We start from the raw sequence: 27,527 nt of genomic DNA, 5'->3' as shown, positions 1-27,527 counted from the left end.
CAATTTTTGACATCAGATATGACAAGATATGCTTTTGTTGTTTAAAGTGATTCGTCTTCAAAAGAATTTTCATTTGAGGAGTCTATTTAAAAATTAGGGACTAGGGGCTAAAAAGCTAACTATTTCAACCGTTATTTTAAATTATGACCAAGGTTCTTGAAGCTTGTTGATGCCAAGCTGCGCTGTCAGCTCCGTTCTAGTGGTGGGGAAATCAAACCCCCACAAGGCCTTGGATTTCCAAATCCGAATCCCAATCTTCTTCTTGGGGTAACGACCTCTTGGTCATGCCTGCCCGTTAAGGGCTTACCGCACGTCTACACGGCGCTGCGACTTTCCTGCGACCGGGGTTTCTGCGACCACGGAAGTGTCAAAGTAATCAAAAAATAGCCTAGGTCGGCCATCTCGTATGTCAAAAGTGTCGCAGAAACTCCCGGTCGCAGGATTGTCGCAGCGCCGTGTGGACCTCCGGTTACGGGACTTGTTTCCCTGCTGTACGTGGATAGTCAGTCCTCTCGTGCAGGGGAGGGTCCGGTCTCGGTTGGGATTCGAACCCACGCCGTCGAGGTGGTCGGCCCCGGCGCTCATGGGCCGATTTTCTAACCGTCGCTACCGCTCGGCTGTCGCGTACCCCCAATCTGGGATTCGAATATCCAAATCTTAATCCCCATCAAATCTCTATAACTAAATGTAGAAAATAAAAACATTGCACACATTTCCAATGTGAGGTTCACCGTTGAAAGTAATTCTATTGATTATGAAAATCAACTAATGTATGGAAACAATGGACATCGCAGGTATTGACCCGGGCACTATGATTTTAATTTGTACCACTTTCTGAAAAATAGGTAAATATTATTTTAAATAAAAATATGGTAAAAATGTTAATCAGGTTTTGGTCTGAATCATTGACACTCCGTGGGATAAATGTAATGGTAGAATGTCTCAGATAAACGGTGTTTTACAGTATTTGTTTGCGAAAAATGGATTAATGAATTTTTCTCGATCTTAAGTGATATCCCTCAAAAAATTTAATCTATATCCAATCCATTGTATTGAGCGATCGATTTGCAACTCACCAGCTATCTGAATTAGGCCACAATAAATTCAAATAGATTCAAATCAAATCGAGTCCCACAAAAATCAAAACTGATTCCAATCCCACGCTAGTCAAATCTGATCTGAATCCTTCAAATGGGATCCAATCCTTTAGAATCCGTGAATTGATCGAATCTTCGATTCTGCCAACACTAGTTGACATCTGTCGCATTTCATTCCAAAATACTTACCCGGCGAACGCATGTGGTTTTATGAGTTTCGTGTGTTCTTTATACAATTTCTTCAGTGAATCAACATACTTGAACTAATATTACTATCAAACAACCAATTAAATTAGAAAAAGCAAAATGCTCCTCGCCGACAAACCGTTCCGGGTAAGTGGACACCACTGGTCGCATGTCTTCCTGGACTTCTTATAGACCATCAATAACAACATCAATTTATGTATTTTTACAGACAACAAATGATTCCGTGGAAAACAACGATTCCAAAATGCAAGCTTCCGATGGATCAGATGATGATTTTGCTAGTGAAAGTGATGAATCCGGGTTTTCCGAAGAGGAAGATTCCGACGATGCGGTAAGTAGTTTATCTGCATAAGCAATTCTTTAGATCTCCTGCCTCTAACCGTAAGCATGTTTTTTTGTCGTAGCTACGAGAATTGTTCCTGCAGAATAAACTAAAGCCGGGTCTGAACGTAATCCAGAAGGTAACACACGCACCAGTCAACGACCAGGAAAAGCTACAGGCTGCCTTAGAGATGATCAAATTGAAAGCCCCTTGGATAGAACGGATGGATCTGGTAAACGACCTAGCTCCACTCACCCCGGAGCTGGCCATTCAGATAGAAAAGCATGAGCAGAAGCGTGAAAACCAGTTCAAAGGCAATCGCAAAATCCCGTACGTTGCGCCCGAGCTTGATCCGGTACTGAACGACTTCAAGCGCGAGATCATGTTCCACCGACAGGCACAGGCGGCCACGATCGAGGGCATCCGGCGTCTACACGAGCTGGGTGTGACGACGAAGCGCCCGAATGACTACTTTGCCGAAATGGCCAAATCGGACGAACACATGAAGCGCATCACCAAGGTGCTACAGGACAAACAGGAGGGTATTGCCAAGTCGGAGCGGATCAGGCAATTGCGCGAACAGCGTCGAATTGGCAAGCTGATTCAGCGACAGGCGACCGAAAAGCGTGATGAAGAGCGCCGTAAGATGCTGAGCGATGTGAAAAAGTTCCGCAAGGGTAAGCTGGCCAATCTTGACTTCTTGGACGGGGACGGGGACGATGACGAGGGTCCGCGTGGGGATTTCCGCAAGTCTGGTAAGCCGAAGCCCAGCAAGAAACAAGCCGCTAAGATATCAAGCGGTAAACGTAAGGCGCGCGATGCGAAGTTTGGTTTCGGTGGGCGGAAAAAGGGGATGAAGCGCAACACACGGGATTCGTGCATGGATGATGGGCGTAAAAAACGTCCCGCTGGTGGAAAAGGTGGGGCGGCGAAGAATCGACCTGGAAAGTCACGACGATCGCAAGGTAAAAATCAAAGGAAGAAGTAATTACCATTAATCAACAGTTATTTTGGAATGATCATTTGTTGTCTAAAATAAAGAGTTAAGGAATCGTCACCGAACTTAAACAACCTTATCAATAAACTTCGGAAGAAATCTCCCTATTTACCAGTTACTGTTTTTCGGGCCATAAGGGATGGAATTGCACCGCATGTAAAGGGGAATATTTATCCGCATCCAAATCCCATTTGACCAACATACAGGTGGCCGTTGATTTTAATGACAACATACAACGACTTGGTACTTTCATTTTCCCATGTTTAATGATACATAAGCTTTTAGTCATTGTTTTAATCAATCCATATCCACAATCATACGATATTACGATAACCAACAGAACATAAATCAACTACACACGAACGCAACCGCAAACCGTACCCCTAGTTTTCATCTCGCCCCAAGCAATGCCTTCGAGTGCACGTGCTTACGACGAAAGACCGAGCGTTTTGCGCACGATCCTTCTGGCAATTTTGTTGAACTCTTCCCTATTTTCGCGCCACATGATCGCCGCATCGACGTTTGCCCCGGATTCATCATTTGGCTCTGGAAAAGTGCAAAAATGCAAGTGTAAATTAAAAATGGCTATGTCGAAGAACTGTTCAGATATGGCGGACTACGTTTTTTATGTGTACTTATAATTTGAATGCATGTTTAACCTGAACTAAAGTCAATTTTGCCATATGATAAATTCTTAATAACTATTTTCAAAGCTTACGTATGAGCTATTATTGATGTATATAATTTTAAAAGGTTTCCTTTTGTAAAAATACTGTTCTACGAAAATTGATTGCAAGCAACTTACCAGCCAACATACTGACTACACTTAGTAGGATCTTTTCTACACTTTGCACAGGGCTCCAGCGCTCTGCGGACAGTTCATATCCTGTGAGAAAAGGCATTTCATTAGAAATTCTACATTAAAAAAAGCTGCTCCGAACAAACCTAATGGATCATCGCCTGGTGCATGTAAAATAGATATGCATACACGGCCATCAGTGAAAACTGCAAAAAAAAAGAAATACGATGTATCAGTTGAAACCACTGTCTTTTCCCCGCCCCGCTTTTCTCATACGCACTATTTGGATGGAACATTTCACAGGTGAACTTCATCTTCGGCGGACTGAGGGGATAATCTGGTGGAAAGATCAGTTTCGCTGTGAATATGCCGCCCTCAAAGCATGTTCCTTCTGGACCTCTGCAACGATAAACACATATCGGGGGCATCGATTCAAGGGTGAACTTTGACCAACAGATGGATTCCACAACTCACGTAATTAGTGCTTCCCATTCAAAAAAGTTTTCCTCGCTGATTGGACCCGCGATGATTCCTTCCGGGGGGTTTAGCGTGAGCTCTTGATAAACGATAAATAAAAGCAATCTGTTCAATGTACTGACAGGCCATTGGAGCTCTAGGGAAACTAAAACTTTCACCAACGTAGTAACCAGAGTAGGATGAAAGTGTAAGATGGATATGCTCGGGATACTTACGCCTGTATTCGGCCATCAAACGTCGTAAGGCAGATCCCGCCATGGTCTGGAGCGGTGCGGAATTTTGGTAAACAATAGTCGAAACTGTTTTCCCAGGAAAAGTTTCTCTTTTGCGATACAAATAAATAGAACGTAAAAATCTGGGTTTCACTTTGACATTTTATTCGTTGACTGAGTTGGCTGTTTTGACAGCGCATGTTTGTTTACGTCGTTCAAAAAGGTGTCTTTTCTGTCGATTGTAGTGGGAGGAACAGCAGGAGGGGTGCGGTGCTATTTTAAATCGACAGGTTTTATGTAAATTTCCTCGTTATTACTACGGTTACTCATCAATAAGATCAAAGAGTGCTTGGTGATTTTTTACAATGTTTTATTCCGTTAACTAGCACATGACAAATTATGCTCGTTGGACTTACAGTCCAGCTTGGAGACCGAATCCGGGACCTTTAGGCTCTTCCGTCAGCGAGGTTAGCCCACCAACGGGTTCCGAAGCAAAACGTCCATTACGGGGTCCTGGACGAGGCTGCTGTCCTTTCTTCAAACTGGACAATATTTCTTCCGTATCCGCTACGCTCAAATCCTCCTAAAGGGAAAATCAGTTATGCTATCGTAATTGAAACGATCAGTAATAGGAGGAATATGTTGTACTCACATAATAATCATCATTAACAGCCAACATTGGCGCATTGACACAAGCACCCAAGCATTCTACCTCGGAGATTGTAAATTTACCATCCTTGGTCGTTTCTCCAACGCCGATGCCCAAATTTTTCTACAACAAAATGAGAACATTATATTGTGCACAATACGTTGAATACCTATTACAGCAATTTACCATACCTTGCAAGCTTCCAAAACTTCATCTGAACCACACAACCAGCACGGCGTAGTGGTACACACTTGGATATGGTACTTTCCAGTCGGTTTACGCATGAACATTGTGTAGAAAGTGGCCACTTCGTACACTCGCATGTGCGGCAATCCAAGAATATCCGCTACTTTATGCATGGCCGAGATCGGGAGCCAACCATGTTGTCGTTGAGCGAGATCCAGCAAAGGAATCATGGCACCACGTTTGTGTCCCTCGGGGTAAATATTCAGAATAGCTTCCGCTCTCTGTAAAAGGGACAAACAGCTAGTGAGTATTGTTGTTGGTGTGCCAAGCAAAGATTCACCCGCGTTTGTTTGGCCCTACTTTCCTTCTGATTTTCGGCAGTGAAGTCGAATGGGATGTTCGGGTTATCCTCTGGTGAATCGCGATGGACAAACAGATTATCGCTCATTTTGACCGCCGAGGTGCTCAGCGGCCGGGTAGCGCCGAGTCTCTGTAAAAGCAAAGAAACTTATGTAATACACCTGCCATTTTCCAAATAGTGCAACACCCGCTGCTCTCGCAGTTCATCGATGCTGTACACTAGCTGATAGCTTACCAAGGTATTGGCGAACAAACGCAGCATTGCTATTGTTTCGCAAGCAATTTCTTTGATGGCGAAATTTTTGCAACAAAAATCAGAAATCCGAAAATTCTATCAAATGTCAGATGTGTGTTTATGTTCGAGACGAACTGAATGACAACAATGATTTTGTTCGTGTCGTTATATGGAATTCAGAAAAAGTGCTGAATTAAATTGAATAATAAAAACAAAGATAGTAATGATAATTGAGATAAAGTAACTGCCTCAATGATAGAAACATGTTTTATCGACTAGTACGTTTTTATTAACTGATATATTTAGTGATAAAACCTCACCATTCCTTGAAATATATTGAAACGATTTGGAAAGTGCTGAACATCACATTCTAAACGTAACAAGCATCTGTCAATTGAAAGCAATGTGATCTGTCAAAGTCGGAAAGCACGTTGTCGATATTGTTCACGGTTTCCCAGACGAGAAGCGGTTTTCTTTTAGGCGCTGATCAATAAATTACTAGTTTTTAAAACATTTTGGTGCAGTGGTGGTGTTTAAAAGTGTATAAAAATGTTTATACTCTACGAAACACCGGCAGGTTATGCCATTTTCAAGGTAAGTACCCTTGAGGAGGGATAACCCGGTGCCTAGCTCCGTAGCGGCATGCATTGGCACGCGCGGGTGTACAACAGCATGTTGTGCTGTTGTTGAGGTTATAATCTAACACATTTTCTTTTGCCTTGATGTATTTCTAGCTCTTGGATGACAACAAATTCAAGGAGATAGATAATCTCTACCTTGAGTTCGAAACGCCCGAGAAGGCATCGAAAATGTAAGTGTCCCAAATTTCTCCGAAGATCATCGCCACACTTCCACGCGCTCTCCCCACAGACGCAAAGTTCCACTCGATCGTTGAAGCGAACGGTTGAGTTTTTAGGCGCGTCTAATATCAACCAAAACATGAAAATTCACATTACGATCTAACAAGGCTTAAGATATACGTAAATTTTGCTTTTATGTACATTCCGCCTAGCGTCGGGCGCTTTTATGATGAGCGAAGTTATCTTCCTATTAGTCTTTGCTAACCATTCCCCCCGCCCTTCTCGCCTCACACAGTGTCAAGCTAAAGCATTTTGAAAAGTTTGCCGATACTACCGAGGCCCTGTCTGCGGCCACGGCTGCCGTTGAGGGTAAGGTGTCGAAAACCTTGAAGAAGGCTCTCAAGAAACTGGTGGTCGATGATGTACAGAATGAGCTGCTCGTGGCCGATGCAAAGCTCGGCAACGCCATCAAGGACAAGCTGTCGCTGCAATGCGTTGCCAATACGTCGGTGCAGGAGCTTATGCGGTGTATTCGTTCGCAGTCGGAAAATTTGCTCTCCGGGCTGCCGAAGAAGGAAATGACCGCCATGTCGCTCGGTTTGGCACATTCGCTTTCCCGGTACAAGCTCAAGTTCTCGCCGGACAAGATCGACACGATGATCGTGCAGGCACAGTGCTTGTTGGATGATCTAGACAAGGAGCTGAACAACTATATGATGCGGGTACGAGAATGGTAAGTCTTAACCATCGCGTGGGAAGCCTCGAATGTCTGAGGGATCATATTTTTAATTTACCATTGTACTGTGTTCCGCAGGTACGGTTGGCACTTCCCCGAGCTGGGTAAGATTTTGACCGACAATGTGGCCTACATTAAGACCATCAAGTTGGTCGGCATGAGGGATAACATGGCGGAGACCGATTTATCCGACATTTTGATCGATGAGTTGGAACAGAAGGTGAAGGAAGCTGCTGAAATTTCAATGGGTAAGTAAGGTTTAATATCCTTGGACGGGACATATTTGTTTCGCTTTGCATTGTTTATATTCTGTACGTGTTTTTTTATTTTGTTAGGTACGGAAATTTCCGAAGAGGACATCACCAATATTCAGAACCTCTGTGATGAAATTTTGTCCATCCATGAGTACCGATCGCACTTGAGCGAGTATTTGAAGACACGTATGATGGCCATGGCACCGAACTTGACCGTACTCGTCGGAGAAACAGTTGGTGCCAGGTTGATTGCGCACGCTGGTTCATTGGTTAATTTGGCGAAACATCCAGCCTCGACCGTTCAGATTTTGGGTAAGTACAAACACACTCCGGTGAGGATACCAAAATGCCTAGAAAAGGAATAACTAAGTATTTTTTACAAACATCCCACAGGTTCCGAGAAGGCGCTATTCCGCGCTCTGAAGACCAAGAAAGACACTCCGAAGTATGGTCTAATCTACCACGCCAGTATGGTTACCACGGCGTCGATAAAAAACAAGGGTCGTATTTCACGTTCCCTGGCCGCCAAAGCGTCTCTGGCCACGCGTGTGGACGCATTCGGTGACGATGTGACCATGCAGCTCGGAATCGATCATCGAGCCAAGCTGGAGACGCGATTACGCATTCTGGAGGAGGGCAAAAATACAAAGTTGTCCGGTGGTAAGGCGAAGGCGAAGCTGCAAAAGTTCCACGCCACCAGCGAGGTTAAAACGTTCAAGGTTGAAAAGGACAGTACGCTCCCGTCGACGTCTAAGCTGAAGGTCGAAAAGGACGTTGAAGGCGCAGCTGTTTCCCAAGTGTTGTCGTCCCCAAGAAAGATCAAAGCCGAAGAAGACGCAGATAGTGCTCGCCCTGCAAAGAAGAAAAAGGTCCAGGAAGTAAGTAAACGTCTCATCAAAAATCGTTCTTTCTGTAATTAATAATGTATTTTCCTTCCTAAAGGTGGAAGTAAAGATGGAAGAAGAGGAGGCTGTGGACGAGCCGGAAACAACCGAATCGGCCAAGAAGAAGAAGAAAAAGAAGAAGGTCAAGACCGAGGATCAACCAGAAGAGGAAGCTGTTGAAAGCGTCGTGACGGAGGTGACATCGTCGGCGAAAAAGAGCAAAAAGTCGAAGAAAACGGAATAATCTTTTAAAGTAAGGAGATGCAAATATGCAGACAAATGAAAAGGGAAGAGTTTATGATAGAAGCAGTGCAGTGCAGTGCTTGCAGGCAACCAACACAAGGAAGTTGTACACTTGTTTTGATCGATGTTTACAATATTGGTCTTATGTTTCCTTAAGAATCTAACCAGACAATATTTTAATCGAGCGTAATCCATATTTCCTAAACTAAAGTTGTTCCGTACAGATGATTCTTTCTCTTTAACAACGTCTGTATACTCTCTTACTTCATTTGATTCGCTTTTTATTCAATCATTATTGTAATTTCTTACTTCAAAAGGTCCGCCGCAAAGGTGGTGCTGATTACGCGTAAGTTGTGCGTAACTAACGCACCTGGAAGTGGATTATTTTTCTTAGTTAAGCAAACCATAAAGTTTAAGATTTATAAACACAGAGGAAAGTTGTGTGAAATATATTGAAATGGTAGATTTACACTCAATTTATTAACTGTTTCGCGACAGAAATAAATTTCTAATTGTACCCCATCTATTTCACATACCTTTTTCGTAAAGAGTAGTAATCAAATCCGAAAGTAGCACTTTTGAGGCAGAATGGATACTAAAGAAATCTAAAACTGTATTCGTGTGTAAAATACTACCAAATGTTGTGTGTTAATGTAATAATTTCTAAATTCATCCAATTTAGTTTACGATAGAAAGAGAACATGTTGAAATATGTAATCATTCTATGGCTTACCTAGTTTTTTTTTTATTTTTTTTTAGTATCACAGCATTTTTTAGTTAGTATCACAATTGTAAGCTGTTTATCAATATTAACATTTCAAAAATGAATTTTCTTTGATAAAAGAATTAATGGCTTATGTTGCGATACACTGCTATTTAAAATCAAGAACTTAGCTTATCAAGAACATGAATGTAATGGAATTTACACTTATTTTTAAGTTTTGGCGCAAGGAACTTCCCCATCGCATATCGCCTACTGTCGCACGAATAATAAGGGGTTGCAGATGTTGTTCATATCAGTTACGCACTGTAAGTAATAGAAATATGGCACCAATACATCTGAACGTTTAGGAGAAGGATACTCGTTCACAGGCAAAGGTGTTCCTATCAGGCTAACCTGAATCACACGAATCCCCCCAATGTGTCGCCGTGTGTAAGAAAAGGCCGCATGCATGCAAGTAACAATCCCCTCGGGGGATCATCACGACGCTTTTAAAACGGGAAAAAGAGCACGAAAATCGATAAATCTGTAGCGGAAAGCACGGCGCACACGACTCCCCATTCGTTTAGGATTCCTCATCGAGGAATCCAAACGGAAGCGCGGGTAACGGAACCGTTCAGTATCTGTTCACCAGCAGCTAGTGTACCAGAAACCGGATGGTCGGATGGTTGACCTTTCGCGGAAAGCGAAAATCATCGCGTGGTTAGCGTGTGCTGTTACAGCGATCGAACGTCGGTTAAACGTTACCACCTTCCGTGGTGAAGATTTTCGGCACCAAATCAGTCTCCTGCTGACGACAGACCCCGGGGGCTGGCTGCCTGGGACAGGGTGGGTTATGGAACGTAAGGAGATCCCGATCTACCAAGCAAGCCCTTCTTTCGCGCGGTAGACACTCACCCACAGTAGCCTGGCTTCGGTGACGGTACGCGAGCTGATTAAAAATTCATAAATTGTCATAGAACGGTTCTGGTTGTGCGCGTAATTTCCCAGTTGAGTGATGCTTTTGGCCTTATCGGCGCTAAGACACGGCAAATGATCGAACATTATCTGTGATGGAGCAACTTTCGCGCTGTTTGTTTCGGCGTGGGGATCAGCGGGGCCAGTAGCGGAAGTCGTCAACTTGGGGAGCAGGTCGAGTGCCTGTGCATCCTGTTTCCAGCACTTACGAGGTGAGTTCAGAATCCCACAACATGATGCTTTTACCACATCACTGTAGTTGCCAATTTTCATTATAGCTTTTTATAGGTTTTATTTAAACTTATAAATGTCTTCTAGCCAATTTTACTCTGTTCTGTTTTATTTTCGATAGTTAGTTACTAACTACATGTTTGTGCTACAATAGGCAAAATATGGATGCATCATTAATTATACCAATTATAGAACTACAATGAAAGCCATAAATTTTACTTTAAGTTATTATGGTTAATTGTTTCCTCACCATTGCTTGCTTTTAATCTTTTCAAAATTTGGTGTAAATTATTATTTTTTGTTTTAAAATAGGATACTTCAATCTTAATCTTGAATCTTGCTTTATATTTGTAATTTTATGTTTTCGTATCCTTTTTATCTGGTAACTTAATGATAACCATCACAACCTTGCAATTGTAATTAGGTAACCTTGTAGAAGGATATGCAGCATGTTATTATGAATGTGTTTTTAGTTTTTTTTTGTGATTTTTAAAGACTAAAAAGGGTAAAATTTGGTGAAGCAAATAAAACTGCTTTGTTAATAGAAATAAGTGTAGCACAAACATTAAAAAAACTCTTTTGTTTAACATATTGTTTCTTTCATTTGTTTGTTTGTGTACTGCCTTGACTCGCCTGAAAATACTTCTCCAAAAGCTTTTGTTTGCCATTAGAGCAAACATTAAAGCAGTTTTTGCCCTTTTAAAGCTACAACCTCTTGCTCGATGAAAGAGCGAAATCAGGACAACGTGAACGTTGCCCGGACCAGAGCGGTCCGCCGAACTTTACCAGTGACGCACAGACACACACACGCACACAAACACGAAGATCCTTAACTCCTGGGGCCGGGGGAACATGAAGAAAAAAAAACACGAAAAAGCCGTGCCACGTTCGACCAACTCGCACGAGCGCGCGACCCCATGGACGGGAGTTTTCTTTCGTCCTTCTGCTCACCCGAGGCAAAGGCAGCCACGTGTTGGTGCACACATAGAGAGAATGCATAGATTTGGCCGAATGCTGTTTTTTCTTTTCTTTCGACATCGCATTTTTATTTTTCCGTTGCCTCATTTTCCGTGGCTTACGGGTTTCAGGTCACACGATCGAGGGTGGAGGGGCTGGGAACGGACAAACTATCATCTAACCATCGGTGTCGGTGTCATCAACCGTTTAACCACAAGCGACAAACCGGAGCATGAAATATGAAAATTTACGATGCTGAAAAACGGTTCCTAGTCGTGCTGAGGACTGTGTTTTTGTAGGTGTGTGTTCTTTTTTCTATTGCTAGCTTTTCTTTTTTCATGGTTCACCTTTGCAATCGGTGTGTTGGGTTTCTATTCGAGCCCAGACAGGGTTTTCCTTCCGCTCCAATTTCAAACGGATTTCCTTCCATCTGTTTCGGTCGCCTTCGAGGAGAATTTTCCTTTATTTTTTCAAACATTTCATCAACTTGGTTCTGCAGCGAGTTGCCTTTTGATTAAAATACTCGATCACAGATTTGCCTCTTTTTATTGTTTGATTATAATCTGTATTATTTATAATTTATTTTACTGTCAATTTTTTCTAGCAAATATCGATTTAATCTGATATGTGAATTGATTGTTAAATGATTACCTGAATTATTATTAAATGATTCCCTTGAAGAAAAATGATTATCTTAAATTATTGCACAACATTTATCGTTGTCAAGAACGTTATGAAAAGTGTTTGATGCTGGATGTAAAATCGTACACGAGAATTATCAATTACCGACAATCCATGGTTGATACCATGTTCTTCTAATAAAGTTATGCAAATTTATATGAATTTTAATATTCATTACCAGGTTGAAAGGGAATCGTCATGGTTTTCAAGAAAGCCGGGTGTTTATAATAAGAAGAGGAAAAACCTCCCAAATTCAAACGGCATGGCTGGATGTTGGAGTGGAATGGTCAAAATTCGTTGGAAGCCAAATTCCTTTTCAATCCCATTTTCAGAATCGAAATCATTTCCAATCCATCTCATTTCCTGTTAGTTCCATTGCCGGCGGCTTTCGGGACCGTCAGAAACCCGGCTTTCAGCTCGACCTCGGTTCGAGCATGTGTTCGCGTGAAAAACTATTCGAAGGAAGTTTAGCGTCCTTTACCTTCCCCCCCCCCCTCTCCATCCGTATATTTCCACGTCCACGAAAACCGAAATCGGACCGGTATCGCCCGATGTTCCAAAAGGAAAAACAATCCTACCGATGGATCGAACGACGGCGGCCTGCCAGCTTTCGCATCCAATTTTCACTCGTCCGCTTCATTTTCAACGGTTCCGCCGGGTCGTCTACGCCCCGGCAAAGCGATCCCGCCGATCGTGAACCCCACCCCCGGTGGGAGATAGATTTCACGATTTTATTTTTCATTAGCATAAGATTTGAAATATGCATTCCGACCAATCATTTTGTCATCTCATTTCATTTCCAACCTGCCGGACCTGTGGGGAGGGTGTGTGAGCGGCTGTGCGGGCGGACGCCATTGATATTGTGATGTGAAGCGAAATCGAACAGATTTCCCACCCCGGTGCTTCCGGTGGGTCTTCCGCCCCTCCGCGGCGCCTGCTATCCACCGGAGAAAGCTGTCCGAGATTCGCTCCCACCTGCTCCGAGTGTCGGTTGTATTGTCCTTTTTTGTTGTGCCCTACGTCGAAAACGATCAAATCCTTTCGATGCGGGACGACGCGTGACGGTGTGACGGTGTTTCGCGCGATTGCACTTCACGGTTTGTTCCGTGGCCCACCGTGGTGTGCCCCAAGAAAAGCGAAGGGGTTGCTGGCGCCATCTCGCTCCATGACCGAACCGAATAGATACAGTTCGTTCGCAGGATCGTGTGTACCGGAAGCTCCGGGCTGCTAACCGAGCACCAGTAACAGGACATCTTGCGACGGGAAGGGAAGCGTGACGTTTGTGATCCTTTCCGTGCGAAACACGTAATGGCGCATGCGTCTACGTTCGTGCATTCCTCGTTCGTTGGACAGAAAAGGACGGCTACTGTCGGCTTCCAGTGGTTGCTGTGTCCTGCTCTTGGCCAGCAGTGCAGAGCGAGACAACGGAAGCACGTAGGGTCCTTTGGTGACGCCTACTTATAAATATTTTCTCACATCACCAATCGACCGTGTCCTGCGAGGTGGCGCACCGGCAGAGGGGTCGGAACAACTTTCCCATTTTCCTCCACCGTTCTTCCCGAGGTGCGGGGGGAAATTGACGGAAAAATAAAATTCAACCAGTGTGGCGGATCGTCCCTTTTTTATTGTTGCTGACAGCCAGGGCGAAGCTGGGACCGACTGTTGGCTCACTCTCGCACCCACCCAGCGGGGTTGGAGCCTGTTTGGTTGGGGAATTCGGGACTATTATTGCCCACATTCCCATTTTGAGGGTTGGTTTCCCTTCCACCTCCGGGCCGGTATCGTTTAGTTTTTCACAGAAGCTTTCAATTCGCGTTAGTATCCTATTGTTGTCGGTTTGTTTCGTTTTTAAAGGGTGGATGGAAATTGAGGGAGAGTACAAGGTGGTGGATGAGAGTATATTTTTAGATATACATACTTCGTCCCTTTTCCTCGTCGCATGGAAATGCTTCGTCGTGGACGGTAATGCTGTTGACCTTTTCGCGCTCAAGCATTGCTGTGTGCGTTACCGTTTTTCCGACCAATCGTCCCGTCCGAGCCTCATCCCCCACCGAGATGTTTTGTTCTGCTGTCTGGTGTGTGCGTCCTCCACCCAGTTCCCTGTCATTCCCTTGTTTCACCAACGCTTGCCCATGGTACTCCGGTGCGCCCTATACAAAGCGCGGAAAATTACATTCAGTTGCAACAATCGTGTTATCGGGTTTGGATTGAAATTCGGGATTCCTTTCTTGTCGAGCCGGCGGCGAACATTTCGCACTCAGCACAGCGCCACACCGGACAGCAGCTGACAGGAGCAGGTGCTAGCTGCTTTCCTTGGCACCCCTCCCGGAACGGGCGAACACACGAAACGACGGGACCGAGGCGGGTGTATCTCGGAAGTGACGACAACCGCAAGCCTGTAACGGAATTTGGCGACGGAATTTCTTCTCCGAGTGATGTACGCAGCATGCTCTTTGTGTTTACCTATTTTCGCCGAGAGTGCGAAAAGTAATGTTCGTACCCTGGTTGACTGAGAAGTTTGCAAGAAAATATTCGAGTAATTAAAAGCAATAAATTGAAACAGGTACTGGAAGGAGAAACGATTTGAAAACAAAAACAAAACCAAGCAACCCGTGAATAAAATAGAAACTAATTTGCTTGATCTGTCAACCACACGAGTGAGGTTAGGTGGAAAATCTGTTATCAGTTTCGCGTAGATCCTCAATCTGGTCGGCAATTGAAACTGGTGCGCGTACTTGTCCTTGTTGCGTATGTGCGTGGTGGGAAGTGCGTGTGTGTGCGTTTATGGCGCTGTTTGTTGTACACCAAAATCCACGGTTTACAAAAGCTCGTCGATCTCTCGATGGTGCCGCGTTGGTTGAGTTTGGCGAGGGTCTAGTTTTTCACGGACCTTGCAGTACTCGAAGAAAATCACAGTTCAAACCAAACATCGCTAAAGAGTGTCCTCGCTTCTCGAGGAGTATTTTCTTCCGCAAGGTTAATTCAATGGATGTTTCACGTTGTCGTTGTCATAACAAGCAACTGTATGCTGTGATAGCGAAAGGAAAAATAGTGTGAAAGATCTGTATATTGTGATAATCTGAATTCATGTAAACGGGTTTTGATCTGAAAAGAAACTTAAATGCCATCTAGTGTCGTCCTTTGCGATCAACAACTCTACAAACTAGAGCGAATCTAACATTCAACATGTATGGCAACACATGTGGCAAATGAAAAATCCATTTGGTATGGTGCTCGCCTAATATCTACATATCTTCGCTAAGTCCCCACAATATTGCTACGGTTACGAATTTGCTGTGATTATGTTCCTAGCTGTCCTGGCAAGTGGAGCCTGTACGTAAGACCCCAGCGAACAAAAGCAAATGAAGAGAGTGTGGTAGAGTTTGGTGCTGAACACAACAGACTCGCTTACATCAAGGGTATAATTGTGATAAAACAAGGGTAAGTCCTTGACCAAAAGAAATATATAAAAGAATAATTTAAATAATAATTAAATAACACCCACAGCACGGTTTATCGTCTAAATTCCAAGCGCCATACCACTAGTTATTTGCATCATAGTAACGAAAAAATGTAAAATTTAAAATAAACACTTGTGTGAACAGCTGTATGCATTTATCACATCTACAAATAAAAGTAATTACATTTACATTTTTAAATTTTGTTGTATTGCAAAATCGTTTGCTCGAATTTTTTTTTATCGAATTTCATGCAAAATATAAACAGCGCATGCGACGGAGCTTTCGCATCTGCCCAATATATCCTTGCCTTGAGGATTTAAGTCAATACACCTTATACCACCTTTACGGGCGATGTCCAATGTTTTTACTGAATCCTGCGAATACTTTGTTTACAAATGGATTGAATCCTCAAAAAACGGTAAATTTTAATGATCCACTACAAAGAATAAGATAAATACCGCACTGCAGACTTTCAATTTTCCTTAAAAGATGCAATGCTTTTATTGCTTGTTTGTCATAAGCTTTAGTATCTGTTGAACTCATGTGATGGATAAAATCTAGTGTGGTCCCTTATGAACATTTAGCCGCGATTCATTCATATGGATCATTCACCCTAGATTTATTCCGATTACTTCATGAAGCTTTTGTCCTTCGAACAAAATATTGTGGAATTTTTCGAAAAATTGATGAATCTTCAGTTATTTAATTTGCTATAACAAAACTCTAGTAGAGAAAGAGAAACTTAAAACAAATTATGTACATGATGTTAAAAGAGATAAAAAACTTCACAAAAAAATATGATTTAGCGTATTTTCGTGTGTTTAACATTAATTGTTCACCCAAGATTGTTATTTAGAGAAGAAAAGATTTGTTTTGAAAGAGTTTGTGAGAGAAGAAAGGATAAGAAAGTAAAGATTTTTTAATAAATCGCTGATGTAGAAACTAAAAACCTTGTTTGAACTGAAGTAGATCTGATCAATTCTAACTAAATTCAAAACTGTTAAATAATTGTAATAGAGAGCGAGAGCAAGAGCATTCATTATGTAAAAAGTATGAATGATGAATATCCAAGTCAAAGAAGGTTTCGTAAAAGATAATCTACTAAGTACATACAGAAAATCTTTAAATTTAAAATGTTGTCGGTCCTGAGACCCCCCGGAAAGAGATCGACAAGGATTGTTACATACATTTGTTTCAAGTAAAGCGTACCAAATACTAGGGTGGTGTTATACAAGAGTCATATCATACACGGTAAAAAAGGGGCATCACAATAATCCGCGAAACACACATTTTTTCACTTCAAACAAATGATTTATTTCAAAGTTTTCATGCGTTTTATGTGGATGTCTACATCTACATAGGAAGTTATGTAGATGTCGTAATTTGATATGCCCTTTTGTGTTTGCTGACATACAAAGCCAACAAAATGAGTTAATCGTTGTTTGCGTAGCAAGGGTTCGTCTACTCTTGTACCTCTCAACACAATCGTTACGGGTTATTTAAAGTAACAACTTTTCCAGTCATTTGTTGCAATTTGAAGTCTGCTCCTTATCGCTATCTAACCAAACACACGTGTCAAAGAAAGCATAAGCAAATTCTGCATGCAATACGTCGTGACAAACAACGACCGTCGGAGTTACATGATTGTGTATTGTACAGCTAAGTATAGCTGTTTACTGATCATTATGGAATGTTATGTTCCACGTTTAACTTTATTCAACATCATACATCTATTGGAAATAGTACTGATAACTAAAAAAGTGTAATACGTATATTTACTGATAGTTGATTGAAAAAAATATTGTCATGTTATGATAATACAAACATTTTACTTTATGTCGCTGATTTCTTTAAATTGTGTGATTGATAAATTGATAGACACATACAGACTTTTTTTTTAATTAGACAACACTTTCGTAAATGAAATGGTTCAAAGTGGTTTACCATGTTTTATGCTGCATTTTGGTAATGATGGTTTTTGAAATGTGTAGTGATATTTTTTTGTATGCAACTCTCAGAATAGAATGTACACCGTTAATTGAATACTAATATAGACGCGGCCCGACAATACGTTTTATGCTTTTTGTCGGCTCATAAACCACCTAAACTGAGTTAAACTCGATTAGCAAACCCACGAGCACTGGGTCAGCAGTCTGTCCACGGCGGTTCGTATGGTCTCGACCGCAAAAACCTTCTATAAATGTTTGCTGAATGATGAATGAATGATAAATGTTTAATAACTCCTGCCAATCGATGATGGCGTCGCAACAGGTATGGTAGAATTCAGGGTTAGATGTGAGCGGATTTTTTGAAAGCTGAACGCCTTTTGCCGCTTTGATTAGAGAGAGCCAGTTTTTTAGTCGAGTTTACATTTTATATTTCGTTTGCAACTATAATATCTTTCTCCATAATACATTTTTGTTTTTTCTCTTTAGAAAAAAAACCTTCCTTGTTTAGCCTTCTTAGGTTGGATGTTGCTTTCTACATAATTATTTTTCAATGTAATATAAATTAATTAAAAAAGTCTCCCGTTTACCTTTACCATTCACGCTGAATTTCACAAAAAACAGCACCCAATATGGTCTTAATTGATAAACAAAGTTTTAGTATTAAAATATTCGTTCAAAGATACCTGCACTCCATTCTTGTAAATTTTATTTCATGTCATTTAGTTTTCAACACGGTCTTAAACAATTATGAAGAAAGTGTTTTGAATCGAAATTATCTCATTTGAAAACAACAAAAGTTATCCCTAACTTCCTCATGGTCTTAAACAATTATGAAGAAAGTGTTTTGAATTGAAATTATCTCATTTGAAAACAACAAAACTTATCCCTAACTTCCTAAATCTTCAATTAAATTAACAATTGAAAATGTTACTTGGGCTTTCTTTGTGATACAGTGTTTTACAGCGAAAGCAGAAGTGTTTGGAAGTATGCATATGTCGCTAATGTCGTAAAAATACAATTACGAAAATCCATCGAAAAAGAGGGTCCATGAAGGCTTGAAGGAGGTGAGAACTCGTAAAAGACGGCACCTGCACATAATTAATACGCCAGTTTTCCGTATCGGCACACAGGCGGACGTATTTTCATCTCGCGCACAGCTTTTCCCCCGGATCATTACGTTCCGTGCGGTCCGTGCCAATCGCCAAAGGATCCACCTAGCCTTTTCCGTCCCGGTGTCGGCCAGCGAACCGTATTTATGTGCCCCGAATCGAATGAAACAGCGAATGTCATCGTGTCGTTACGTCCCCACATGCGTTCCGGACATGCGCACCAGCTCGATTCGGTCGAAAGCTGGCTGCGAGTGTCTGAGTTTTGCCGCTGAAGTTCCGGTGGCGATGATCAATATTTCCTACCGTCCAGCCCGTGCATCGGACCAATCCGGCAGGACCACCGCTCGGCAAATAATTACAATTCCGGAAATGCGGCACCGTGGATGTATGCATATTTGGATACCAATATTTCTAAGCCCTGTATCCTGCCTGACTTGGCTAACTGCTTGGGGAGCCCAGTGTGGTCGTATTTGTTGGGGGTTTTTGTGTGTCGAAGGACTAGAGAGGGCCTAACATAATACAGCCGGAGCTTGCGTGAAGCGAAAGAGAGATGACACAACATAGCAAAGTGGTTGGCAAATGGAGCGTAAGGGCTTTTCCGTGGCTTTTCCGTGGCCGCTCTAGCGGAAGGTTGGAGGCTCCTGTACGAGTTCTGGGAGTTGTGCAAAGTGGAACCATGTCCGTACGGTTATTATTGCCATTGTAGCCCTTGTCGTGCCTGGCCCGGACCATTCCCTAGCGTTGACCAGATAGGACGATGATTATTACGAAACATTGTCCAATTACAGACCGGACTGTTGTGCATTTATTAGTGGAAACTCTGCACTCGGTGCTTAGCAGCTGCCCTGCGGCCCCAAACCGCGCAGAAGGAACTGAAAGTTGTTGTATCCCCCTCTCCCAGCCATTCTATGTGGAATTGGACCATTGGACTCGATCGATAACCACCCCACCCGTTACGCTGTTACCAACAGTCCGTCAGGACATGTCTTAATCGTCCCCATAGTGGGTTACATTTCGGACGTTTTCCCTGTCAGTTAGCTTGTATGACGCTTTTTCGAAATGTTTTCCTTAGATTTCCAACCCGGACAGGTGCTGGGATGGGCTAAATTTGATTCTGCTCCAAACGCAATTGACAGCTACCAGGAGAGCCGAGGGTGGCCATTTATCATAATCATTTGTCATACTAGGTGCGGCCTGCGGGAGGTTATGACGGTTGTGCCCCCGGCTTGATGGAGTGATGTAATAAAGGTTAAGTAATTCACTGGCCATCGCTAATTAAACGGATGGAATCGGTCCAATATTTTAAATTGATTAGTGAGAGGTACAGAAACGATGCAAACAGAAGCTGCCGGGCGTAGTGCCAACTATTCCCCGGTTGTGACCGAGTGGTTCGTTAAAGCTGATTAATTAAAACAAAGCTATTGCATAACAAAGTTATTTGATGGATTGTATGCTTTAAGCGTAGTACAATAATGCATTTTTGAATTATGTTGCCACGTGACTTATTTTTGTTTTTTTTTTAAATACCTTTTGCTTATCAACAACCCCTAAATCTCTTCAAAAACCTCAAAATTATTACAAAACTAGACAGTTCCCGAATGATTTATTTCTCATCCGTTAAAATTATGTATAAACGCTTGTACATTTCACTTCCCTTCATTTGTTGTTTTTTTTCGTAATTGAATGCCTATCATTAACTTGAACATTCTTAACCCCTTGTGTGTTTCTCAGTATCTTTTTCAAGCTGTCTCAAATACTTCACTTTTGTGGCGCAGCTTGCGAGCTTAACAATATTCTATTTTCAACATGATTAAGATATGTTTGTAGGGCTAAACTTTTTTATTGGGCCGTTCAACAAGAAAGTTTTCGCTGTACTTTTGTATGAAATGCCAAACACCTTGTTTTCGCAAAGGGATTTAACACAATGGTGTAATTTTGGAAGTTAACTAACTTTTTATCTGTTTTTCATAACGCAGGCTTATCTTTTGAATCATGTTTGATTGTTAGTATGACTCGTTCTACGATTTTCAAAGGATAATTAATTTTACAAACGGAGTCATAATCGTTTGCTGTTAAGATATATTATTAGTTTTTAATTTTTTTAACAGCTAGTATGTTACTTGTGATCAGAGGCGGATCTACCTATAAGCGGACTGAGCAGCCGCAGGGGACCCCGTGATGAAACCCCCAGATCGCTAAAGTAACCGATTTTATTTATTCTCGCAGTGGTGTACAAACTTTGACCAAAGTTAGTGCAGATGTATTTTTATATTGCTTAACCATTGTAAATTTTCACCTAAAACCTTGCCAGAATATGTTTGACCGTTTGACTTAAAATGCTCTCAATTCACGGTCCATCAGCAAAAGTCTGCATTGTTACCCTTTTAAATTGTTTTCGTCATCGCTGTTAAAATTGATAACATGATTTGATGATTTGAGAGGGATTTAAAAAAAACCCTGTTGTGATTTAGGACACATAAAAAAACATCTGTGAACAGTAATCTACATTTGCATTTACTTAAAAAAAGAAAAACATGACATTTATCGCAGAAAAGTAATAAAATGATTAGTTTTCAATAGGTCTATTTGATTTAGGATGTGGAGGTCATAATTAACAGAACGAAAGGAATTTTATTAACTTGTTCAGATTGCCTAATTCAGAGTAATTATTTTCAGATAATGAAGATCTAACATCTGATTTTATGAAACAAGCAAATTGTGTGAAAGGAATTGTAAGTTACCTATCACATTATATTGTTGAATTTGTTTATTTATTTTAGATGCTTTGAATTAATATTTACTATGGATAATAACGAAAAGATGTGTAGAATTTATACCTATCAAAAATCGTGGAGAACACATGCTGAAAATGTGTATAAAGGATTGCAAGCTGTTGTAAAAAATAAGTTGAATTTTGGCCGCAGGTATAGAAACATTTATACCCCGAACGAATCGATCCGCTTCTCCTTGTGATTGTATTTTACTTTCCAACATAATATTGATATTTAAAAAAATAGCCACTAAAAATACATCAGCCTTCAGCTGGAGCTTAACAGAAAGAACTTTAATAATTTTATCCATACATCTTAAAATTTGCGAGTTTTGTTCAGTAAATAAAAAAGCATGTTGAATACAATCGTACGGACATATGATAATCGATTTTTGAAAGGTAGTTTTTAATCAACTTAATGTTGGTTCGGCTCAAAGCCTTTCCCGCTTTACATAAATATTCACATTCAAATGGCATGGAAGACAATAATACGGTAGAACGAACTGGATGCTACGAAACAAAAGCTTCAAATATTGTTATCCCAAGGCTCTTGCTACGGAACCAATCCCTTCCGCAGCTGCCTTAATTCTCATCCTGCAGTACGCGAAATCGCGACAAAACGGCTACACTTTATGAGATGAAACATTAGAAAATCGTCCATGATGGAGTTTATTTTCGTCTATCCTGTCCACGGTTTTGCACCGCGTGGGTGACGTGAAAATTTAACGCAAAAATCGTTGTCGATTCGATGGCGTGCCCGCCGTATGTGTGCCAGGGTTTCACTTTAAAGGTGGAAGCGACTGACACTGGCGTTGAATATTTAATCCAAACCGTTTTCCCTGCGAGCGCTCTGCTTCTTCTCGGGCGGTTCGGCAACTTAAAGGAACTCGCGCCTTATAGCAATACAAGAGGGTCCTGCCGGTGGTCGCTGAAAATCACGGACCTCCAGAAAAGAAAACGAGAGAAAAGAGCACTGCAGAATATGGACGACACATTACGCCGCCGGGGGGTGGAGGTAGGTGGATCTGGTCGACGAGGGGAAAAGATTTTTTCACCGATAATTTATGCATTTCTGAACGCGACAAGCGGCAGGCCGCTTACATCTACTCATTTATACATCAGCCGGACGGAATCGACGAACAAGCACGAGGCCCAATCCCGGCTGCCGGTCGGGGCTAGGAAAACGGGGAGAGGGAGGGAAAATCACGTCCCTCCGGTGACCGAGGACGCTCGTTTTTTAAGTTTTTCATTCGCTTTGCGCTTTGTAAATAATTTTTTACCACAATTGTACAGTGTGTTCTCGTTTTTCGTTGGGCTTTTAAATCTGCCATCTCTATTAGGGAGAGAGTTGTACGTATGTTTTTGTGTGTGTGTGTGTGTGCTCGTGAAGGGTAGTCATAGGGAGTATTTGTTAATGGTGTACCGGTTGGATCTGTTTGAAGTGCAGATGGAAGCTTACGCAACCGATTGAACATTTCGCTAATGAGCTAATATTTGCGAGTGGTGCTTCGCGCTGATGCTGCGAGCTGCTGTATTTTTTATTCGCCTACGGGATCGGGACTTTTTGTATCGAAAAAATAAATAAGGAGAGGACATCAGCGTGACCTTTCAATAGCCGTGATTGCTTTGGTCCTGTGACATTTCGAGCGGACATGCTGTGTGCTAATTTGAAATGACACCGAATCGGTTTTTTTCGAAAACCCTTTCACGTGTCAAAAAGTCAGAACATAAATAGGTTTGCACACATTGCATCAAACCGATTGGCTGATGATGAGTTGAGTGGTTTGCGTTTACTTTTGACGCAACGAACCAGATGATTTCATCAAAAACCATAATTTCTTTCCCTCGGTTACAGTTCGATCGATTAAACGATCACGTAAATATGTTAGTAGAAGGTATAGTTTATACTGTCACAGTTTTAAAAGTTTCCTTAGACACATGTATGCTTTCATTTGTAATTATAATATAGGCAAATTAATATCCTCCAAAAAGTTAAACCCATTTGAAGCTTTCATCCAACGTGAACTATATTAGGTGTCGCAAGCAATATAAACAATTTTAAAAAATTTACTTCTCTTCTGTTGTAGAACACTTTAGACAAGTAAATGTACACAAGATCAATGGTCTTACAACAAAACATTGTACACTAGCAAGGCTAACTATTTGCTAAATTTAATTCTTTAGTCATCCACATTGCAGTAAATCTATATTTATATCTATAATCTTCACAACGTTGAGAACAGATTTCAAACATACATAACTCGAAAAAAGGTTTCTTTTTATGTAAAAATCTATTCCATGTCATAGCTTTTTTCTATAAATAGAATAAAAATGGATTTAAATTGCGTGGAAATTCATTTTTTCAGTGAACCTAGTTTTCGTGCAATTCCCACATTATTTAATGAAATTCTCTGTTCCATTGGTTTAATTATGAATATATGTGAGCTTCGGAAGAAATTACTACTCAAAATGTACCCAAATGCGTAAATCAACTAATAAGATAAAGTCAGCGCCCGACCTTTCCGGTTCGTGAGAATCAAAGACTCTATTGTTACCCCAAAGGAGGATCACAGCGGCAAAAACAAAAACGTTTTAAGCAGGGAATCTTATTCCTTGCAAATCGCTGGAACAACCCCGCTGGAAGTAGTCCAACCACCAAGATGGGGCCAAATTTATAGCCACACGTGTACCGAATGTACCGACAATAAACATATTTCAATGCTGGATTACTTCTTCCGGTGGTGCCCCCTCGGTGGGCGAAGGCAAAGGAATTGTAAAATGATAAATGCACTTCTGGTAAATGTTTTGCGGCGTTATTGCTCGGGCTGGTTGCTCCTCGGCAGCCAATTGGGATTGTTCTAAGAAGGGAGCACAAAAAAACCACTTGCCGTCGAAAATGGACCAAACATTTTCTTCCCGATGGGTGGGATGCACGTTGGAGGATTTTCTTCCTCGGTCGGTCGGCTGGTGGGGTTTTCTTTGTTACTGCTTGCAGTGCAGCATAACATAATTTGCTGCCATAAATGTGAAAAACAATGGCATGAAATGAGTGTTAGCCCACGAAAACTGCCGGGTGTTGGAATGGTTTTGTGAATGTGGGTTTTTTTCCCTCCGTTGCTTGAGGTGATTTTATGGGAAGATTACTTTAGCCTAACGCTTCCCCCATACGATTGAATGTGTTTTGGGGAAATTTAGTGTAATGGCACTCGGGTTCAGATGAAAGTAATTTGAAAGTAGCTGATTACAATCAAACGAAAGTTCTATCGCTTTGCTATTTGGATCACTTTTGGCTCGTGTATGAAAAGGGGTAATGAAATGGAGTCGAAGTGTATGATTACCCTTGCACACAATTTTGCAAAAGATTGTATGGGAACCTTCCCAAAAACAAATACGACTTAGGGCTTCAGAAGAATATCAAAAACATGTGCCTTGTGGTACAGATTCAAAATTCGTCGAATAGCAAATTCCACGGTCCGAATGTTCCGTAATTGATCATTGATTCAACTGTTCATCGGATCGAATCGAATCGGTACGAAACATCGAACAAATGTTACGCTCCCAGGCGTTCTGGCAAACCACGGAAGATTTTCGGCTGCCTCATGTTTGATCCTTGCGTTCAACTAAAATTCGATAAAAGGGTAGAGATCCGAACAGACCTAGTCGCCGGTCTAGCGACAAATATTTTCACTTTGTTGCGTCGTTTCCTTTTCCCCCATTCTGCGAAAGTCGTCCGTGTGCCGTGTGATTGATGATGTTGCTGGTGCAACGTGAACGCGACACACCAATCAATGCGCCACGGGCAGTTCGGGAGGTCCCAGTTTCCGAACGCTAGGCACAAATATTCCTGCATTATGAAAAATTACGTACCTCGGTGTTCGCGTTTTCCGGCCGGAATTCCGTTTCATCTTGGCGAATCCGGCACCATCACATTCGATACATTCGGAGCGGTGGTTCGTCAATTTTTATCATTCATTGAACGCTACTAGCCGCCGACCGACTTGCTACTTGCAGCTTGATGTCTCCACCACACTGGGTTTTCACCGACCGATGACGATGAGGAGTTGCCGAGGAGCGCTGTGGCTAAATCAAATATATAACGGAACGCAATCCGCACGCAGCTCGCGAAACAATCGCAATTCGAAATACGTGCCCGGTCGGCGTACGGTGCGTTAGAATCTATCACTCCCCACACCGTAATGTCCCTTGACGGATGTGTAGCTACTCTCATATTCATACGGTACGAGCATACCCGTAGGGCTCGGTTCAGATCCGGGCGCGGAGGTTTTAAGGCTCTCCTGGCTGGAAATAAAAATGGCCGGCTTTACTCTAGCATTTCTTTTTGCGCGATTCTTAAAGCCATCAAGAATGATAAAGCTCTCGTAGAACGAGGATTGTACGGGAAATGCGCAAATGCTTGAAGAATATTCGATGTGTCGGTGGTTTATGTTTAAAGTCGTACAATCTTTTATATCGATAAACAGTTTTTTTTAAATTTACAGTTTTCGTCACGTCAAGGTAGTTTAATTTTCTTACGTAAAATAATACTACCCATTAGTGGACCAAACTATGCGGGGTTGATTAAATCATCCCCCGAAGTGCTTGTTGACAAAATTACACCCCATTATCACTATCGCATCGAACCCTGCGTCCTGCACTAATTTTCCCTTCAAACTGTCAAAATCATCAAAAAGTTTGATTAGGCGCCTCCATCATCCAGCCCCTACGTCCCGCTCCATCGGGGCGGTTTGTTTTGATCTTTTACGTTTGCCACAATCGATGTAAATTAAACTGTTACTCACTTTCACCCCAAAAGCCAGCCCGAACGATCCGGACGCTGGTCGGGTTCGGCAAACATGCTCGAAAGCAAACTAAATTGTAAGCAAACTTCACCACTTCACAAAAACTGGCCTCCAAAATAGAAACAACCAAAAGGCACGCTCGAGTGTCCTGCTTTCGCCCTCATTTTGGTGGCCGATTGTTTACAGCGATTCCGAAAACAAGTTCGACCGAAAATGACCACAACATGGTTAATATAATCATGACCTAATCAAGTGCATCAATAATTAATCCGCCGGAGCGTTGTTTGGCGTGCGCCGAAGGCCGATCGAGTGAATAAGATGAGGCAGGGGGAAAAAAATGGCGGCAATGGCCACAAATCTAAACGCCTCCAGCGGATCAGGCGTGTTTGCGTGTGGTGAAGCACGCTGGAACTGATTCTGTGCAGAACGCGCGGGCGCGCATGTTTGTGGGTGTGTATGTGCGTGTGTGTGTATGTGGTGGAGCAATCTTCGTCCTGCTGCGTTTTCCCGCATCAAGCAATCCTGCTTTTGGAGCAACAACCTAAAGCCAACCAAGTGTGGAGTGTTTGGGGACGCTTCGGTACGATGTTTGCGTGTTGCGTGTTGAGAATATTGAACACAAGACGAGACGAGAAAAACTGGCTCACACTCGTTCTAGACATGCGTCGGTGTTGTAAAGGATGTTTTTTTGTTCTTTCTGGTGCAATTTGTGCTCTTGTGTACCGCATTCTATCCGTGGCACGAAAAGCTGAACTGCACTGCATCGTGAAAATTGCAGTATGTAACAAATCATATTACAATGAATGCAACCGTTCATTGCTGCAACGCTTGCAACGGTTCGTTCTCTGTGAAATTAAATGGCCGTGGTAGTATGGTTTGATTTCGTGGGAAATTGTATACCAATTGGAATGGAAACAATTAACATATTTTACGGTTTGGTTTCGTAATTGAGTTGCTGTTCTTTTACTACTAAATGGATGTGGTTCGATGTATTCCGTTATCGAACTTTAAATTGAATCCATACAATTTGTTAACATTGGTTTAGAACTCAATATACCGCATTGAACTTATTTTCTGTGCTTCATATCCATATGTTTGGGCGTGGTAGTTATCTTCATTTTCCACACTTGGTTTATCTTCTTTTTCCACATATCTTGCTTTGCTTTATATATAACTTATTTCGAGCCTATAGTAGAATTGCATTTGAGAGTAAAGTTTAAAACAAACAAACAACGTGAAATTTACACCCTTTGAGGGTATAATCTAAAATCTTTAGTTTCTTCGAAAATTATACCAATCAAAACATCTAAATTTGGGAATAAAATAGAACGCGCCAAGTTAATTGCATTAGTTAAGTTAGTTAGTAAACGTTAGTTGAATGGTTGTTGCTAAAGCAATTTCAAACAGATAATACATTTTCAGCTAAGATTAGAC

The 27,527-nt window shown here is 41.8% G+C and overlaps 5 protein-coding genes across 5 annotated transcripts in view; 2 read left to right on the top strand and 3 right to left on the bottom strand.

Moving 5' to 3' along the window:
* The window catches only part of LOC131289364 (protein Pixie), a 369,862-nt gene that overhangs the window by 16,381 nt on the left and 325,954 nt on the right, over positions 1-27,527 (bottom strand). The gene's annotated exons all lie outside the window — the stretch shown is intronic.
* On the top strand, positions 1,404-2,707 carry LOC131284657 (probable rRNA-processing protein EBP2 homolog). Its single transcript, XM_058313521.1, has 3 exons — positions 1,404-1,430; positions 1,513-1,635; positions 1,709-2,707. The coding sequence occupies exons 1-3, from the start codon at positions 1,404-1,406 to the stop codon at positions 2,612-2,614; spliced, it is 1,056 nt and encodes a 351-aa protein (XP_058169504.1). The 3' UTR covers positions 2,615-2,707.
* LOC131289378 (ubiquitin-conjugating enzyme E2 G2) lies at positions 2,914-4,271 on the bottom strand. The gene is made up of 6 exons (XM_058318614.1): positions 4,115-4,271; positions 3,897-3,978; positions 3,703-3,821; positions 3,569-3,628; positions 3,429-3,509; positions 2,914-3,169 (listed from the first exon to the last, which is right to left on the bottom strand). The coding sequence occupies exons 1-6, from the start codon at positions 4,155-4,157 to the stop codon at positions 3,051-3,053; spliced, it is 504 nt and encodes a 167-aa protein (XP_058174597.1). The 5' UTR covers positions 4,158-4,271; the 3' UTR covers positions 2,914-3,050.
* Positions 4,467-5,568, bottom strand: LOC131289374 (NADH dehydrogenase [ubiquinone] flavoprotein 2, mitochondrial). Its single transcript, XM_058318609.1, has 5 exons — positions 5,542-5,568; positions 5,307-5,436; positions 4,952-5,223; positions 4,764-4,883; positions 4,467-4,694 (listed from the first exon to the last, which is right to left on the bottom strand). Exons 1-5 carry the CDS (start codon positions 5,566-5,568, stop codon positions 4,524-4,526), a joined length of 720 nt encoding a protein of 239 aa, XP_058174592.1. The 3' UTR covers positions 4,467-4,523.
* LOC131289368 (nucleolar protein 58) lies at positions 5,973-8,927 on the top strand. Its single transcript, XM_058318604.1, has 8 exons — positions 5,973-6,135; positions 6,276-6,352; positions 6,637-7,074; positions 7,156-7,325; positions 7,413-7,643; positions 7,725-8,092; positions 8,150-8,209; positions 8,274-8,927. The coding sequence occupies exons 1-8, from the start codon at positions 6,091-6,093 to the stop codon at positions 8,457-8,459; spliced, it is 1,575 nt and encodes a 524-aa protein (XP_058174587.1). The 5' UTR covers positions 5,973-6,090; the 3' UTR covers positions 8,460-8,927.

The sequence above is a fragment of the Anopheles ziemanni genome, chromosome 3 (assembly GCF_943734765.1).
Source record: "Anopheles ziemanni chromosome 3, idAnoZiCoDA_A2_x.2, whole genome shotgun sequence".
In the NCBI taxonomy this organism is placed as follows: domain Eukaryota; kingdom Metazoa; phylum Arthropoda; class Insecta; order Diptera; family Culicidae; genus Anopheles; species Anopheles ziemanni.
This window is presented reverse-complemented; position numbering and strand designations above follow the sequence as displayed.

What these genes read in the sequence shown, in the direction of transcription:
- LOC131284657 (XM_058313521.1), top strand. Translation starts at nt 1,404, where the DNA reads ATGCTCCTCGCCGACAAACCGTTCCGG. An exon ending in TCGCCGACAAACCGTTCCGG is followed by an intron (nt 1,431 to 1,512) that starts GTAAGTGGACAC and finishes GTATTTTTACAG; the next exon opens with ACAACAAATGATTCCGTGGA. An exon ending in AGGAAGATTCCGACGATGCG is followed by an intron (nt 1,636 to 1,708) that starts GTAAGTAGTTTA and finishes TTTTTGTCGTAG; the next exon opens with CTACGAGAATTGTTCCTGCA.
- LOC131289378 (XM_058318614.1), bottom strand. Translation starts at nt 4,157, where the DNA reads ATGGCGGGATCTGCCTTACGACGTTTGATGGCCGAATACAGGC. An exon ending in TTTGATGGCCGAATACAGGC is followed by an intron (nt 3,979 to 4,114) that starts GTAAGTATCCCG and finishes TCGTTTATCAAG; the next exon opens with AGCTCACGCTAAACCCCCCG. An exon ending in GAATGGGAAGCACTAATTAC is followed by an intron (nt 3,822 to 3,896) that starts GTGAGTTGTGGA and finishes TTATCGTTGCAG; the next exon opens with AGGTCCAGAAGGAACATGCT.
- LOC131289374 (XM_058318609.1), bottom strand. Translation starts at nt 5,568, where the DNA reads ATGCTGCGTTTGTTCGCCAATACCTTG. An exon ending in AAGTTTTGGAAGCTTGCAAG is followed by an intron (nt 4,884 to 4,951) that starts GTATGGTAAATT and finishes ATTTTGTTGTAG; the next exon opens with AAAAATTTGGGCATCGGCGT. An exon ending in CTGTTAATGATGATTATTAT is followed by an intron (nt 4,695 to 4,763) that starts GTGAGTACAACA and finishes TTTTCCCTTTAG; the next exon opens with GAGGATTTGAGCGTAGCGGA.
- LOC131289368 (XM_058318604.1), top strand. Translation starts at nt 6,091, where the DNA reads ATGTTTATACTCTACGAAACACCGGCAGGTTATGCCATTTTCAAG. An exon ending in AGCTGCTGAAATTTCAATGG is followed by an intron (nt 7,326 to 7,412) that starts GTAAGTAAGGTT and finishes TTATTTTGTTAG; the next exon opens with GTACGGAAATTTCCGAAGAG. An exon ending in CGTCGACGTCTAAGCTGAAG is followed by an intron (nt 8,093 to 8,149) that starts GTCGAAAAGGAC and finishes TCCCCAAGAAAG; the next exon opens with ATCAAAGCCGAAGAAGACGC.